The sequence below is a fragment of the Trachurus trachurus genome (assembly GCF_905171665.1).
Source record: "Trachurus trachurus genome assembly, chromosome: 4".
NCBI lineage: Eukaryota > Metazoa > Chordata > Actinopteri > Carangiformes > Carangidae > Trachurus > Trachurus trachurus.
In genome coordinates, this window is record NC_139898.1 from 2827618 (window position 1) to 2842751 (window position 15134).

The 15134-nt window shown below is 40.7% G+C and overlaps 1 protein-coding gene across 1 annotated transcript in view; it reads left to right on the top strand.

The window, feature by feature from the left end:
- Positions 1-4370: 4370 nt before the first annotated feature.
- usp46 (ubiquitin specific peptidase 46) overlaps positions 4371-15134 on the top strand; it is a 29822-nt gene continuing 19058 nt past the window's right edge. The window contains exons 1-3 of the mRNA XM_083970795.1: positions 4371-4720; positions 7210-7290; positions 9139-9352. Coding sequence (XP_083826921.1) covers positions 4685-4720; positions 7210-7290; positions 9139-9352 — 331 coding nt within the window. The 5' untranslated portion in view covers positions 4371-4684. The remainder of the gene's footprint in view (positions 4721-7209; positions 7291-9138; positions 9353-15134) is intronic.

Genomic DNA, 15134 nt, shown 5'->3' on the forward strand with positions numbered 1-15134 from the left:
CAGGTGAAAACATAAGCTCCTTGGCAGAAGTATGATAATTAGACTAATGATAATATTAGTAGCCAAAGGAGACTGCAAATATCAGTCAGATGTGTAAAGCGTAAACAGCTGCAGCAGTTTTCAGTGAAACAAAACCCTCTCTTGACTTTTCCCTGAGTTTTAGAAATATTGACATTTCAGGCTTTCAGCTCTATTTTTTTTTTTTTTTTTTAGCTTTTTGTGAGTGGATCCATATAAATAGCGTGGCCATAGAAATAACATAGTGACAGCAGCAGCAGCTACAGGTAAAGCTGCTGCACTTAAAGATGCTGCTTTAAGTGCACTTTGGTCATCTGATAGGTCCAGAATAATTGTTCTTCATGTGAATGTAAAGTGTAAACCTGCGCCTACTCAGGCATTACAGAATATCTCTTCGGTGCGTAGGTACTGGACAAAAATACTCACACACCAATTTAACAGTATCTAAAAATACAAATGACAAAAATGTGAAGTTCTTTCAGTTCACCTGTTTCAAGTCTAAGTCAAGTGTCAAATCTTGAATAACAGGTCAAAGTTGAAGTTGAACTTGAAGACTGAGTGCTTCCACACTGACAGTTTAATAATAATAATACATTTTATTTGTAAGCGCTTTTACAGATGCTGAAAGACACTTTACACTTTAAAAATCATAAAATAGAGCAAAGTGAGATACAGTTAAAAACAATAAAACTGTAGAAAACACACAAAATTATGTATTAAAAGCTCATTTAAAAAGGTGAGTTTTGAGCATGGTCTTGAATGTTAGGAGGTGTGTGCAGATACGGATGGGTTCCAGAGGGAGGGGGCAGCGATGGAAAAGGCTCTGTCCCCCCAGGTTCGCTGCTTAAACCAACCTTGTCAACTTATCAAAGATGATTAGCTACTTCACTAACTGTTCTGATCCTTCTGCTGGTCTCTGGTTCTGGTCTCAACAGACCTGTCCTCTGGGTTCAAGAGTTTGCATTAGCATGGTTGCTAACACTGTGTCAGCCACTGTCAGTTACAAGGTAACAAACACCGTAACTAACCAACTGTCCTTACTGTTGTGTGGCCTCAGTTATAAAACAGTGCATAGGATTTTCACTAAAAGTGTACGTGTGCACAAAAGCTGAAGACTGCATATTCGAACAAAAGATGCACACCTGCAGGTCCCTTCAAAACCACAATCATTTTGGGAATGTGCACAAGTCACTCAACCTCATATCCCACCCTCTATACACCCACTTTCAACCATCAATGGTCAATGCAATGAGTCGCGACTCATATAAATGATGCTGCTGATAATTTGGAGGAGGTCCATGGCATGCTGTACAACTGAACAAACATTGAACAAACTTTAAAATATGTCTGGAGAGGATGATCATGTGACTAGTCCCCCCACCCCCAAGCAAAAATTTCAAATGGTGCATTCATTTTTCAGAAAACATAGTGTGTGATAAGAAATGTACCCTTAAACATTCCTCAGTTGAAAAGCCAACACGTTAAGGCTTGCACTATGACTCACGTTTTATTTCCAGTCATCACAATCCACCTCAGTCTGTGTGCGCACCATACTGGTACAGTGACAAAGAAAAGTTTCCCTGCTGCCAGTAAATTCCTCTAAAACAGCCCTAATAGACCGTTATAGCCCCAGTGTTTCAGAAGCCTGAGCCAAATGTCACCAGGCTGCAGAAAATCAGACTCAGAGAGTTGTGTTCTCGTACAGAAACGATGCATAATTAATTTCCTCCCTCTTTGTAGCAGCTGAACGACAGGAAGGCCATCAGTGCTTTTAGTAGATCAGCCAGCCTCATTTACTGGAAATATTTCCCGAGCCCAATTTTTTTCCCCCTCTCTCTCTGTGTTTGTCTGTCTGTGTATGATGCACGTGCACCCACATGAAAGTCTAAAAACATTCGTTCCAACTTCTGATCTCCAGCGAGGCGAGCAGAGAGGGTCCTCTGAGGTCCACCTACGGGCTGGAGAAAAAGAAAAAAACAACACAAAAGTCCTGTCAGCTCCATCCAAACATGAAAAAGGAAAACACACAGTGGATGAGAGAGATTAAAACTCCAAACAGCAGACTGAACTCACCTACCCTTTGTTCATCTGAAGCCTCCTGTCAACACATTAGATGTAAAAGCTGAAAATAAAAAAAGATTTGATCTCAGGAACAAGGCTGGAAATAGACCCTCAGATGCACAGACATGCTGCTTTTTTCCTTTTTTGGTTTCAGGATGTGAATGAACATGCATCACATATAGTTTTTCACATTAAAGGGATAGTTCACCCAAAATTGAAATTTCACTCATTATCTACTCACCCTCATGTGGACTAAGGGCTGGGAGAAGTTTCAGAGTCCTCCGTGGCTTCTCTGAGTTACAGGGGGTCTCGGCGTAGCAGTGCATGTCCATATAACGGTTGCAAATGGATACCAACTGTCTTGGTAACAAAAAGACACACCAAAAAACATCCAAATACCTCCATGCTGCTCGTATGTAATGTCTGTCTTGTATTGAAGCCCCGAAATGCGAAATTGTTTGTAGCGGAAGTTCCTCTTCCCAGACATTACATACGAGCAGCATGGAGGTATTTGGATGTTTTTTGGTGTGTCTTTTTGTTACGAAGACAGTTGGTATCCATTTGCAACCGTTATATGGACATGCACTGCTACGCCGAGACCCCCTGTAACTCAGAGAAGCCACAGAGGACTCTGAAACTTCTCCCAGCCCTTAGTCCACATGAGGGTGAGTAGATAATGAGTGAAATTAAAATTTTGGGTGAACTATCCCTTTAAGTACATTTTCCATATCTATTAGTGCTGCATTAAAGACAATACAAGCAGAGCGAGTTAGGAAAAGGCCAGCTATATTCACGGTTTCCCCTCAATCCTATTAATACTGACCAGACTGAAATAGAACGTAAGTCTGGGAACATTTTGTATGTTGAGCGCACAAGCTGCCACTATGTGCAATTGTTTCCCACTCAATCAAAAGTGTTTAAAAATAAACCTATGGGAACGCATCAATCAACAAATCTCTCAATAAAGACCCGGTACATACCAAAGGCCTGATCAACAATGAAACCCCAAACTGGCAACGCTGTTGTTCTGTTTTTCCGTGAATACTTTTATTCTTCTCTGCCTTCCCATTCCTTTTGAAGAATGTTTATCATAATTATTTGTTGTTTTCCTTTCTTTTTGTTCGCATGCTAAGGAGATAATTGTCAGGGGATTGTTGTGAAAGCAGCATCAAAGCCAGTGATGAATAGCAGCGTCCTGAGGGTCCAGGAGTCCTGCAGAGCTCTGCACACAGGACACTTAACTGTTTAATCCCCTCCCTCTTTGTTGACCAGCTTTGGTCAAATTAAGGGATTTAGTTTGCAAAATGTTCAGGATGGTAAACACTTGTGCAAATGATTAACTTTCATCAGAGTGTAACGGTTTGTCTGATAATCTGATTTTCTTTTTCTCTCTTATGCCAGAGGTCTAGAGTGTTGGTCAAGACAGATTAGTTTGGGTCTTTTTTTGTGCGTCTGTGTCTGTTTTTGACTTTGTGTATAGCCTATTTGTTTTCTTCTGTTCTGTTGCCTGTTTGGTACATGAGTGTTTGGATGTCTGGTGTGTTTGTGGGGATACTATCTAGATGGGGGGGTTGGGTTCACAACTTTTGTAAGAAATGCTTAACCATTGATGTCAATGTTTTTTGATATGGAAGAATTATGAATAAAGTTGTAAAAAAACAAAAAAAAATCTTTTCTTTCTTTCTTTTTTTAATTCACTTCAGTTATTAATTTGAGTCAGTAGGCTACAGTGCAGCTGGTGTGTCAAGTGAAGTTTTTTTCTGTGTTGTTTATCATTGTGCAAGAATCTAATTTGATGTTAGACAATATTCCATCGATTAAATTAATCAAAACATATTGAAAATAGAACTGCTCTGTGCAAAATAATAAATCAGTGATGCCATAATAGAGCATCTCTATGAAATACAACAAAATGACAGTATAAAATAGCATTTCATTACCAAATTACATTTATTTTGTATTTATTTCTGTATTTATTCATTCTTGTGTAATTTTTCCCTTTATACATTACATCTGTAGTGATTTGCATAAAGCCTACATCTCTTTAAATGCCTTTTCAGATGAATCAACTACATTTCCCGAAAGCCACCGCTTCAACTAGTTTCCGGTGATTGGTTGCAGCTCAGCTAAGCTTTGCCGTGCAGGTCTGCGTGTGGCTCTGCGGCGCCGTCAATCACACACGAACACAATCCGAACCAATCAGCTCGGGAGTTTCCTCGGCGGTGGGCGGGGCCTCGGCGCCACCGCACACATCAGGTTAGTCTCGTCTCCCCGGTGGTTGCTAACAACCTGCTGCCTGCAACTTCGTCTGTCCGCCGCTCGCTCGCTCACTGTCACTCATGCATCATCGGCGGTTTCCAGCCACCGTGTGTCCGTAGCTGTGTGTGAGGATGCAGCGGTGTGGACGCTGAGCTGGGCCCGGGTCTGGCTGCATGCTGCTCGGCTGTCCCGCTGTCCGCTGCCCCGCTGCTGCTGCTGACGCCTGGGGCTGCAGTCTGGCCTCCAGCCGCGGCTGCTGCGAATTCACTTCATTTCTCAGCGTCGCCCTGTTCTGAAATCATGTTTATTTTATAAAGATGGCGGTGAGGGGGACACTGTGAACTAAATGACTGTCAGAAACATCGCCTCCATTTGTAATATGGTGAGTAGTCGCTGCTTGCGTGCGTGCGTGTGTGTGAATGTGTGTTGCAGTCGATGTGCCTGCAGCCTCTTGTGTATGAGGATATTCATGGGTGAGTCCCTCCTCCCCCTCCTCCCCTCCCGGACACAACTGTGCAAGCTCCGGGCTCTTTCTAGCAAGGATGCACCGTGGCCTCTTCACAGTCTGGTCTGGTCTGGTCTGGTCCAGGTCCCGGTGCAGGGACAGGCCTGCACCCCAGACCTGTGTCGGACTCGTACAACCCCTCCTCCCCCTCCTCCCCCTCCTCCTCGCGGCTCCGTGCTGCAGCCTGCAGAGGTGACACACACACACACAGTCCAGTGTGCAATTTGTGTAGATGTGGCCCTCTGATTGACAGGTGAATGGAGCAGCTTGTTGTGGTTGCATAATGTGTGTGTGTGATGCTGCAGAGGAACTGGTTGCATCCCGGTCGCAGAGAGCAAGTGAAGGGATCTGCACTAATCTGTGTTTACGTTGCGTTCAGGGGCCCAGTGGGGATGAGGAGGGATAGACTTGAACGGCCTCTGCTTAATGCCACCGGCCTTCACTTTATTAAGCAGGGACACTAATGTCAGTGCTGCTGGGAGCTTTAATGACACCGAACTGCTCCACCGTGTCAGTGGAGCAGCAGCTACATGTCAGACAGAGCAGCTGAGTCAAGTGTCAATGAGTGGGCTGTGATTGTCTGAGTGGTTCATACAGGCAGAACAAACACTGAGTGACATCCTGTGTGGGTTTTTTTTAGACTTTTATTTATTTTCACATATAAAATAGAACAAAACATTTAGCCTACTTATCTCTCTTACTAGTGAGAAAGGTACGAAAAGAAAAATGTGCAGATGAGGTCTGAAACCCGAAAGGCTTATAACATGACCTCACCTTGACCTAACAAATAATTGAAACTAAAAACTAAAAATTGAAACTGAAATAATAATCACTATAATGAACAATGTGTCCACTCTACAGCCTTTATACTATGAACATTGTAATCAAGGCTGCAGCAGCTACCTCAGTCCACCTGCTGAGTACGTCTTCATTAATGAATTCACTGTTTATGTGAAGCCAGGAAATATGGAAAAAATGTCAGGTATTATTTTCTGACAGCACGAAATGTGTACATGTGGAATCTGTCATGTAAACTTGCACATCATAGTTACTTAGTTTGAGTCACGGGTCCAACCAACAATGCAGAATACCAAACAGAAGTGACTCCTCATCACAGAGACTCAGGTTCAACTCCAGCTCTTTGAAAAAACAAATCAAACTGATGTTTAAGAAGCTGTGACCAGTTGAACTGTTTTCAAGGTCGATATTACAAATTGAGAGTCAGAATGGTTCTTAATTGATCAGTTAATAGGTTTTTAAAGTGATTGTTGCAACTCTAGATGTATAGATTTTATAATATTTAATTCATGCAGCATGATAGATAGATAGATAGATAGATAGATAGATAGATAGATAGATAGATAGATAGATAGATAGATAGATAAGAGGCGCTCAGTGGTTTGAGCAGGCGCCCCAGAGGCTACAGTCCTGTCATTCCCTCTCTCTCTGCCTCTCCATGTTCTCTCTCTCTCTCAACTATCCTATCAATTAACGCCCAAAAAATATATATAAATAAATAAATAACAAGTTTTATAGATATAATTGTACTGACTGGGCGTCAAATCACAACAAAGAGGAAATTAACTTCTTCTAAAAGGTGCTGCTGAAAGTTTCCTGCTGTCGACCATGATGATGATGATGATGATGATGATGATACAGCCAGAGACAACAGTGAGTGGGAGTCATGACTCAAAGCCTCTTCTGCCAGTCATAGTTCAGATGGCTTATATTATACGATTTCCCATAAGGTGTGTGTGTGTCTGTGTGTGTGTTGCAGCATCTCAGACTGGAAGCGGTGCATCAGACAAAGAGGCTTTCAAAGTCTCTGCTTTGACAGAGAGAAATCAGAGTCATTGAACGTCTCATTCTTCCTCAAAGTGAATTGTGTCCTGTGTTCGCTCCACAAAGCTGTGCTTGATGCTGCGGCTCTGAGCTGTGACAGGTGAAAGGCCCCTGACAGGAGATAAGTGGCCGTCCCAGAGATCAGGAGCAGCTCTTGACTTCTGACATGGCGTTTGCCGATTTAGACGGTATCCTGTTTCTGTTTGGGTAGGAAGTTTTCTCTGAAAAAAGAAACAAAAAGAAAACAGAGGAATCCAGTTGAGCAGGATTTTGTACATTGTGAAGCTGAGACTTTGACATGTGGAGCCATGTTTATCAGAAAGAGCCTTCTCCTCTCACTGGCTCCAGGTGCCAGTTTGAGCCGGTATAGAAAAGTTTCCATATTAATTTGGCTATAAATACATTTACTGAGCAAATTCAAATTCTCAGCCGTATGCCTCTCCATAAAGACACATATGCAAACTGTAATCTGAGATGAAGGTGTTGATAAAAAAAACCACTGTTCTCCTGTTCTGTCCTCCCAGGGCACCAATGCCTCTGCTCTGGAGAAAGACATCGGCCCGGAGCAGTTTCCAATCAATGAGCACTACTTTGGATTGGTCAATGTGAGTATCACTAAATCCTCTCGCACATTAACAAAGGTCATTGCCAATAAACACTGGTGTCCTGTTTCAAAACAAAGTGCCCACGGGACCTGCTGAGTCATGTCCTCTGCTGGACGACAGCTGCTGCTGCTGCTGCTGCTGCTGCTGCTGCTGCTGCTGGTAACTGTTGTTTGTGAGGCTGCCGGCCTGTGTGGGGATGTTCTGTGTCCCGACAGAATATTTACATAAAGTTTCTCAACAGCTGCCGAGACGCAGCGTCCGTCAGATGAGGAAAAAAACTAAAGGGACAGCAAAGTAGCAGAAACGCACGCACATCCATAGACAACACTGTGTGCAGGTGCAGAGCCAAAAAACAAGACTGAAAAAAATGGAGAAAAGCTTGCACACTGCAAGGGCTCCTATAAATATAATTTAATAGTGACAATGTTTCGAGCTATTGCTCTTCCTCAGGTCATACACAATACTGGAGGACGCCATTTTTAAAGAGTGAGTGGTCACATGATCACACAGCTGATGCCACTTCCACATAATTGTCGAGTTTAGAGACAATAGAAAAATAAAGAAAAAAATTCTAAAAACCATACTAAAAAATATATTAAAACATATATTCAACACACTTGAAGCAGTCTGGATACATCAAACATCAGGAAAACCGTCATACTGTCTTAGGTACTTTGTTGTGCTTTAAATATAAGAGGCGCCTCTTTGTAGCAGGTCTAAGTGCAGTATATGAAACACAGTCTAATTGAAACATAGTACATGAGACCATTAAACAAAGGCACAGTAATATGCATACAGAGAATATAGAGGATATAAACACAGATGCAAAAAGCAGGCAGAGCAGACCCAGTTCAAAGGAAGGGTCTGATATCACATTCTTCATTTAGACCTCTCGGTGCCAAGGTGTTCAGAGTATATATCCAGTACAGTTCACGTTTTAGGAGTAGATTATTAAAGGGATAGTAGCATTTTTTTAAAGTGGGGTTGTATGATCTACAAATAGCCTCTAAGTACTTTAATAGCAGTAGAAGACTCTCTGCACTCCTCCCGTTAGCAACGCCAGCCCATAGCCCTGCCCAGAGATTTACAACATACAGTGTTGTGAACAGACCCAAAGAAACGGCCTATTTTCACGGCCTAAAAGAGGTTTTACCTGGAAAAAAAATACACAGTTCCATTGTTCACTATAATATAATTTTTTCCAGCCCTTCAAAATGCAGGAAAAACACATTTTTTATTTGGACCTAACCAACTCGCCTATCCCTCCGCCCAGGGTTAGCGCCCACCGATCAGCAGTTCAAATAAAAACTGTGTTTTTCCTGCACTTTAAAGGGCTGGAAAAAATTATATTATAGCGAACAATGGAACTGTGTATTTTTTTTCAGGTAAAACCTCTTTTAGGCCGTGAAAACAGGCCGTTTCTTTGGGTCCATTCACAACAATGTATGTTGTAAATCTCTGGGCAGGGCTATGGGCTGGCGTTGCTAACGGGAGGAGTGCAGAGAGTCTTCTACTGCAATTAAAGTACTTGGGGGCTATTTGTAGATCATACAACCCCACTTGAAAAAAATGCTACTATCCCTTTAATGTCCCCCCCTCGCCGTGGAAGTAGAACATGCTCAATGCCCATGTAGGTGAGAGAAGCAACAGGATGATTCATTAAATTGAAATGACAGGCAACTGGGCTTTTCTGATCCTGATTTCTAATGGTACTTCTATGTTCTGAGATTCTATTCCTCAGAGGTCTTGAAGTTTTTCCTATATAAGCAAGAAAAAACAAAAGGAGCACACAGGTACCGGTGATGGGACTGAAACCTCTCTCTCCTCCTCCTCCTTCTTCTTCCTCAGTTTGGAAACACATGTTACTGTAACTCCGTGCTCCAGGCGCTCTACTTCTGCCGGCCGTTTCGAGAGAACGTGCTGGCCTACAAAGCCCAGCAGAAGAAGAAGGAGAACCTGCTCACATGCCTGGCCGACCTCTTCCACTCCATCGCCACGCAGAAGAAGAAAGTCGGCGTCATCCCGCCCAAGAAGTTCATCTCCCGCCTGCGGAAGGAGAACGGTGAGAGTCTGGTCGGCTGGAGCTCAGGGTTTTACTTCAGTAGCTCTAGTGATGAGATGAAATGTTTGTCCACGGTGGGCCGGTGTTTCAGCCTCCCTGCACTCAGCTGAGACGTCAACATGAAAAAGTTCACATATGTAAAGTAAAATCTAACTAAAATCACTCTGTAGAGCGCAGCCCATGTAGGTATTGTCCTTATCACAGCAGCCTAGGCTCAATCTTGACTTACAGCCCTTTGCTGAATGTCATCCCTGTTTCTCTCTCCCCTGATTCCCTGTCTCTCATAGTGTCCTATCATAATAAAAGCAATCAAAAGCCCCAAAATATCTTTAAAAAAAACTAAAAACATATAGTACTTACAGGATGAAATAATATATACATGTAGGAGTAAACTGATTAGTGATTAGTGAGTTAAAGGACAATTCTGGGCAAATTCAACTCAGGGGTGTATTTTCCTATCATTTTAGGTCTAAAAGAAGGAATCTGAAGATTTTCAGTTTAATTGCTCCTAGTTTGTGGTAGTTGTGTCTGTCGCCACGGCAGCGATGAATGGGAGCGGATGGAAGTTCCGCTGCTTAGGCTGTTTACATCCCTCAAAGCCGCAATTTTTTTCCACAGACAGCGTCAGATGGCGACTCAAACATCCCAGAAGTTTATTTACTTCAAGCAAGCCGACGTGTTTGTAAAACTAGATCTGATTCAAAGTCTCCCAGAGTCTCGCGCGAGACCCAGTTGCCGTGCTCGGTGTGTTCAGGTGCAGTGGGAGCTACCGTTTGTGTCACAAACACAGGAATATCAACTCTTGACTTGCTTCAAGTGTACATTTTTTTCCACAGACAGCGTCAGGTGGCGACTCAAACATGCGCCGAGACGTTTCTATTACTTGAAGCAAGTCAAGAGTTGAGTATAGTATAAACTTTGTGTTTTTGCATGTAGTCACTCAGCTCAGATAGCCGAACTCTGAAACATCCTGGAAAGACATTACTATCCGATCACAGAGCGCCTTCTCCCTGCCACAGAAACAAACACTTTTTACTTGTTGTGATGATTTCTTTACAAAAATATTATTATTACATTACCACTGCACTGCTCCACCGTTTATTTTTGTCCAAACCACTAACTGACAACATCTCCAAACCCCAGTTACTGTATACAGAGCCTGTTGTGGCAGAAAATTACTTCTTTTTTTTTAAACAATGTATTTATTAACATTTTCTTACTTACACTTGCATTTACATACATGGAGTTATATCAAATATGTAGATCTGTGCTCCATTAAAGGGACAACGAGGAGTTTTGGAAAAGCGAAGTGTTTTCACACTACATTTATGAGCCTCCGCGCATCGTGAAATTCTTTGACCGGCGCAAGACAGACTCATGTTTTCATTCATCAACAATGAAAGTCAGAGGTTGGAAGACGATCACATACCGTCGTAGTTCCGACCATAAACGGCGATTCGGCGGTGTTATTCTCATAACTCGCTGGGCAGCGTCCGCGAAACCGAAAGTAAGGAAACGCTGGTCGGCTCGACCAGCATTTCCACCACCACTAATAATAACAAAATAACGATAGAGACAAAACGATATATTTATCGAAAATGGGCCCATTAACAAGTGTGGGTAACAAGTGTGGGTAACGTAGATTCATCCACATTAATATGAGACTTTTTTATTGTCGTGGAATTTTTCGTTCTGCCGATGGAGAAACTCCTCGTTGTCCCTTTAACAAAGGCACCTGCTATGGTACAGGTGTTGTAAACAGAACAAAACCAAATTACAAACAAACAATACACATCACAAACATCCACTTCTCAGTCATAAAACATTTTGTGCATAATTTAAAGGCTTAATATAATTGCGGGTATTTGATCCCATTAATCCTGTTATAAGGTTTACATGACTACTCTTCATTGTCATTTGCTAAATTGGTACCATTAACAAACACATTAATTAGTGTGAATGCTGAAGGCATTCACACTATTGTTATTCGGTTCGGCCATTTTCTTTATTAGTGTGAATGCTGAAGGCATTCACACTATTGTTATTCACTCAATTTTTATTCTCTTTTTTTATTTTTATTCTTACTACTTTCCGCCTTTCTACGGACTTAAACTAGTCCTTCATACTTTGTGCGATTTCAACAATTCATATATCAAAACGTGCAGCTTTTTTTGAACTTTATCGGCATTACTTTTCTCTTTTTAACTATTTATACTTTTTAAAATATTTAACTTTTATTGCAAATTTTTTCCCATAGGAATGCATTGAAAACGTCTTCAAACTTTTAAAATCTTCTTACTACTTTGAACCTCTAAAGCTTCAGCATACTTTCTCCCACAGACTCCATTTGTCTTTTAAATTGTAGACAAACTTGTAATCTATTCACATATTACTCAGCTTATTAATATCTTCAACAGTTTCTGATATGTGGCCTTTTTAAAATCATTAAAATATTCGACAAAATCCAACTTTATAATGGTTGTGTATTGCGCTTAACGAGCAGGGCTTAGAGTGAGTGACATCATCGTTAGAGTGAGAGGTATCGAAAAAACATTCAGGATTTTTTCTGGATAAATTGCCAGCACGGCCACAAATTAAACTCTAGACACATGATTTCCTCACCGGTTTGTACCACACTTGTCGTCTCTCATTTGATGTGCTCAAAACAGCAGACAGACTTACAGAATTGTCTCTATGAGCCTAATTGTGCAGCTAGACCCGCTCCAGTGGCTCATCCACTTCAATATAAAAGTAGGAGCTGATTTTTTTAGAAAAGCAGAAATGCCCCCCTTTTCTACCTTGCGACCCTGAGAAAAGTTTTTGCCCTACAAACATTTAATGCACATCAATGTGCTCAGGAAGGTCTCCTTGCCCCAGTAGTCATGGCCACATTCTGATAAAAGGTACGGTTCTCTTTTACTGGGCTGTTTTGGGAAGCTGCACAGAGGTCAAATCTCTCTGCTCTGCTCTGTGTAGTGCAGTGGCAGCTGTTGGGGCCAGCTCGTTATCAACGTCTATAAATAGAACAGTGCAGGTGCAGCCTGGCCGCTCGTTAAGATGTTTTTAAACACAGCCCCACACAGACACATGATAAACCAGACTGACAGAGGATGTCCACGCACAAACACAGGCATCACACTCACACAGACAGACACACACAGACACTCACACACAGTCACACATGCACGCATACACAAACAGACAAACACACAAACACAACACTGTTCCACACAGTAAAATGTAAGCATGGTAGTCACCATGGTAACTTCTGAGGGCAGGCTGCCACGCAGGTGTAATCAATCAGATCATTAGGGAGAGAGGAGTTCTGTGGCGCTTATCAACAGTTTTACTTTCTGCACATGTACACGCAGACAGAGAGACCGTCAGACTCACACACCCAGACACACACACACTCACACATAGGTTTTCAGCTCAAATTCATCAGCCTCTCAATGATTTTATACTTTTGATGTAAACATCTCCAACAATTTATTTGTTTCTCATGAATTTCAGTTCAGACATTTAACCTTTCCACCTCTATAAATAGTAGTGTAATTACAGGTGGAGCCTAGGATATAGGACGCAGCTTTTAACATGTGTCAAATCTATCTATCTATCTATGAAAACAAGTAAATTTTATCACATAACACCGGTTTTAGCATCACTATATTGGCTGCCCATTCAGGCTAGAGCGGATTTTAAAGTTCTTCTTTTAACTTATAAAGCCTTGAATGGTCTTGCACCTCTGTACCTGTCTCAACTGCTCACTCCCTACACTCCGTCACGTCCTCTTCGTTCCCTTGGTTCAAACCTCCTGGTCATTCCATCCGTCAATAAAAAAACAGCTTGTGGCAGGGCCTTCTCCTACAGCGCTCCTTTTTTATGGAACGGCCTCCCACAAGATATTAGAAACGCCACATCCAATCGCAATTTTTAAATCCCGTCTTAAAACGTACCTTTTTACCCAATACTTTGATTAACTAACTTATTTTAGCATTTTTCTCTGGCTTTACAATTGTTTTATTGACTGTCATTATTGTAAACAAACTTTTAACTATTTTATCCTTTTCCTCTGGTGTTTTTTCGAATGTTTTTTTTATTTACCTGTTGTTATTATTGTACTTGTTTTTATTGTAAAGTGTATTGAGACCATGTACCATGGTGATTTTGCACTTTAAATAATATCTATCTATCTATCTATCTATCTATCTATCTATCTATCTATCTATCTATCTATCTATCTATCTATCTATCTATCTATCTATCTATCTATCTATCTATCTATCTATCTATCTATCTATCTATCTATCTATCTATCTATCCCCCTCCCTATTTTTTAACCCCTCTGTCTCCTTTCTTTCTTTCTTTCTTTCTTTCTTTCTTTCTTTCTTTCTTTCTTTCTTTCTTTCTTTCTTCCTATACCCCTCCCTATTTTTTAACCCCTCTGTCTCCTTTCTTTCTTTCTTTCTTTCTTTCTTTCTTTCTTTCTTTCTTTCTTTCTTTCTTTCTTTCTTCCTTCTACTCCTTCATTTGTATTTTACGTAACTTTTTCTATCCTTCCCTCTCTATCCATCCATCCATCCATCCATCCATCCATCCATCCATCCATCCATCCATCCATCCATCCATCCATCCATCCATCTACCTCTTTCTATCTATCATCCCCTCTCTCTTTTTCTTCTTTCTTTCTTTCTTTCACTCCATTTCTGTCTTTTTACTTCTTTGTTTGTTTGTTTGATTGTTTCTTTCTTTCTATTCCTTTTCTCTTCCTTTGTTTTTACGCCATTTCTTTCTTTCTTTCTTTCACTCCATTTCTGTCTTTTTACTTCTTTGTTTGTTTGATTGTTTCTTTCTTTCTTTCTACTCCTTTTCTTTTCCTTTGTTTTTACTCCATTTCTTTCTTTCTTTCTTTCACTCCATTTCTGTCTTTTTACTTCTTTGTTTGATTCTTTCTTTCTTTCTTTCTTTCTTTCTTTCTTTCTTTCTTTCTTTCTTTCTTTCTTTCTTTCTGTCCTTTTCTTTTTTCTCTCTTGTTTCAATCTTTCTTTCTTTCTTTCTTTCAACAATTTCTTCAGCTCATTCAGCATTGCTTTCAGCATTCACACCATTTCCATTCTTGGAAATGTTTTTTCTAGTTAGTGTGAATGCTGAAGGCATTCACACTATTGTTATTCACTCAATCTTTATTCTCTTTTTTTATTCTTACTTCTTCCTCCTTTTTACGGTCTTTAACTAGTCCTTCATACTTTGTGCGATTTCAACAATTCATATATCAAAACGTGCAGCTTTTTTAAAACTTTATCGGCATTACTTTTCTCTTTTTAACTATTTATACATTTTAAAATATTTAACTTTTTCTGCAAATTTTTTCCCATAGGAATGCATTGAAAACGTCTTCAAACTTTTAAAATCTTCTTACTACTTTGAACCTCTAAAACTTCAGCATACTTTCTCCCACAGACTCCATTTGTCTTTTAAATTGTAGACAAACTTTTAATCTATTCACATATTACTCAGCTTATTAATATCTTCAACAGTTTCTGATATGTGGCCGTTTTAAAATCATTAAAATTTTCGACAAAATCCAACTTTATAATGGTTGTGTATTGCGCTTAACGAGCAGGGCTTAGAGTGAGTGACATCATCGTTAGAGTGAGAGGGATCGAAAAAACATTCAGGATTTTTTCTGGATAAATTGCCAGCACGGCCACAAATTAAACTCTAGACACATGATTTCCTCACCGGTTTGTACCACACTTGTCGTCTCTCATTTGATGTGCTC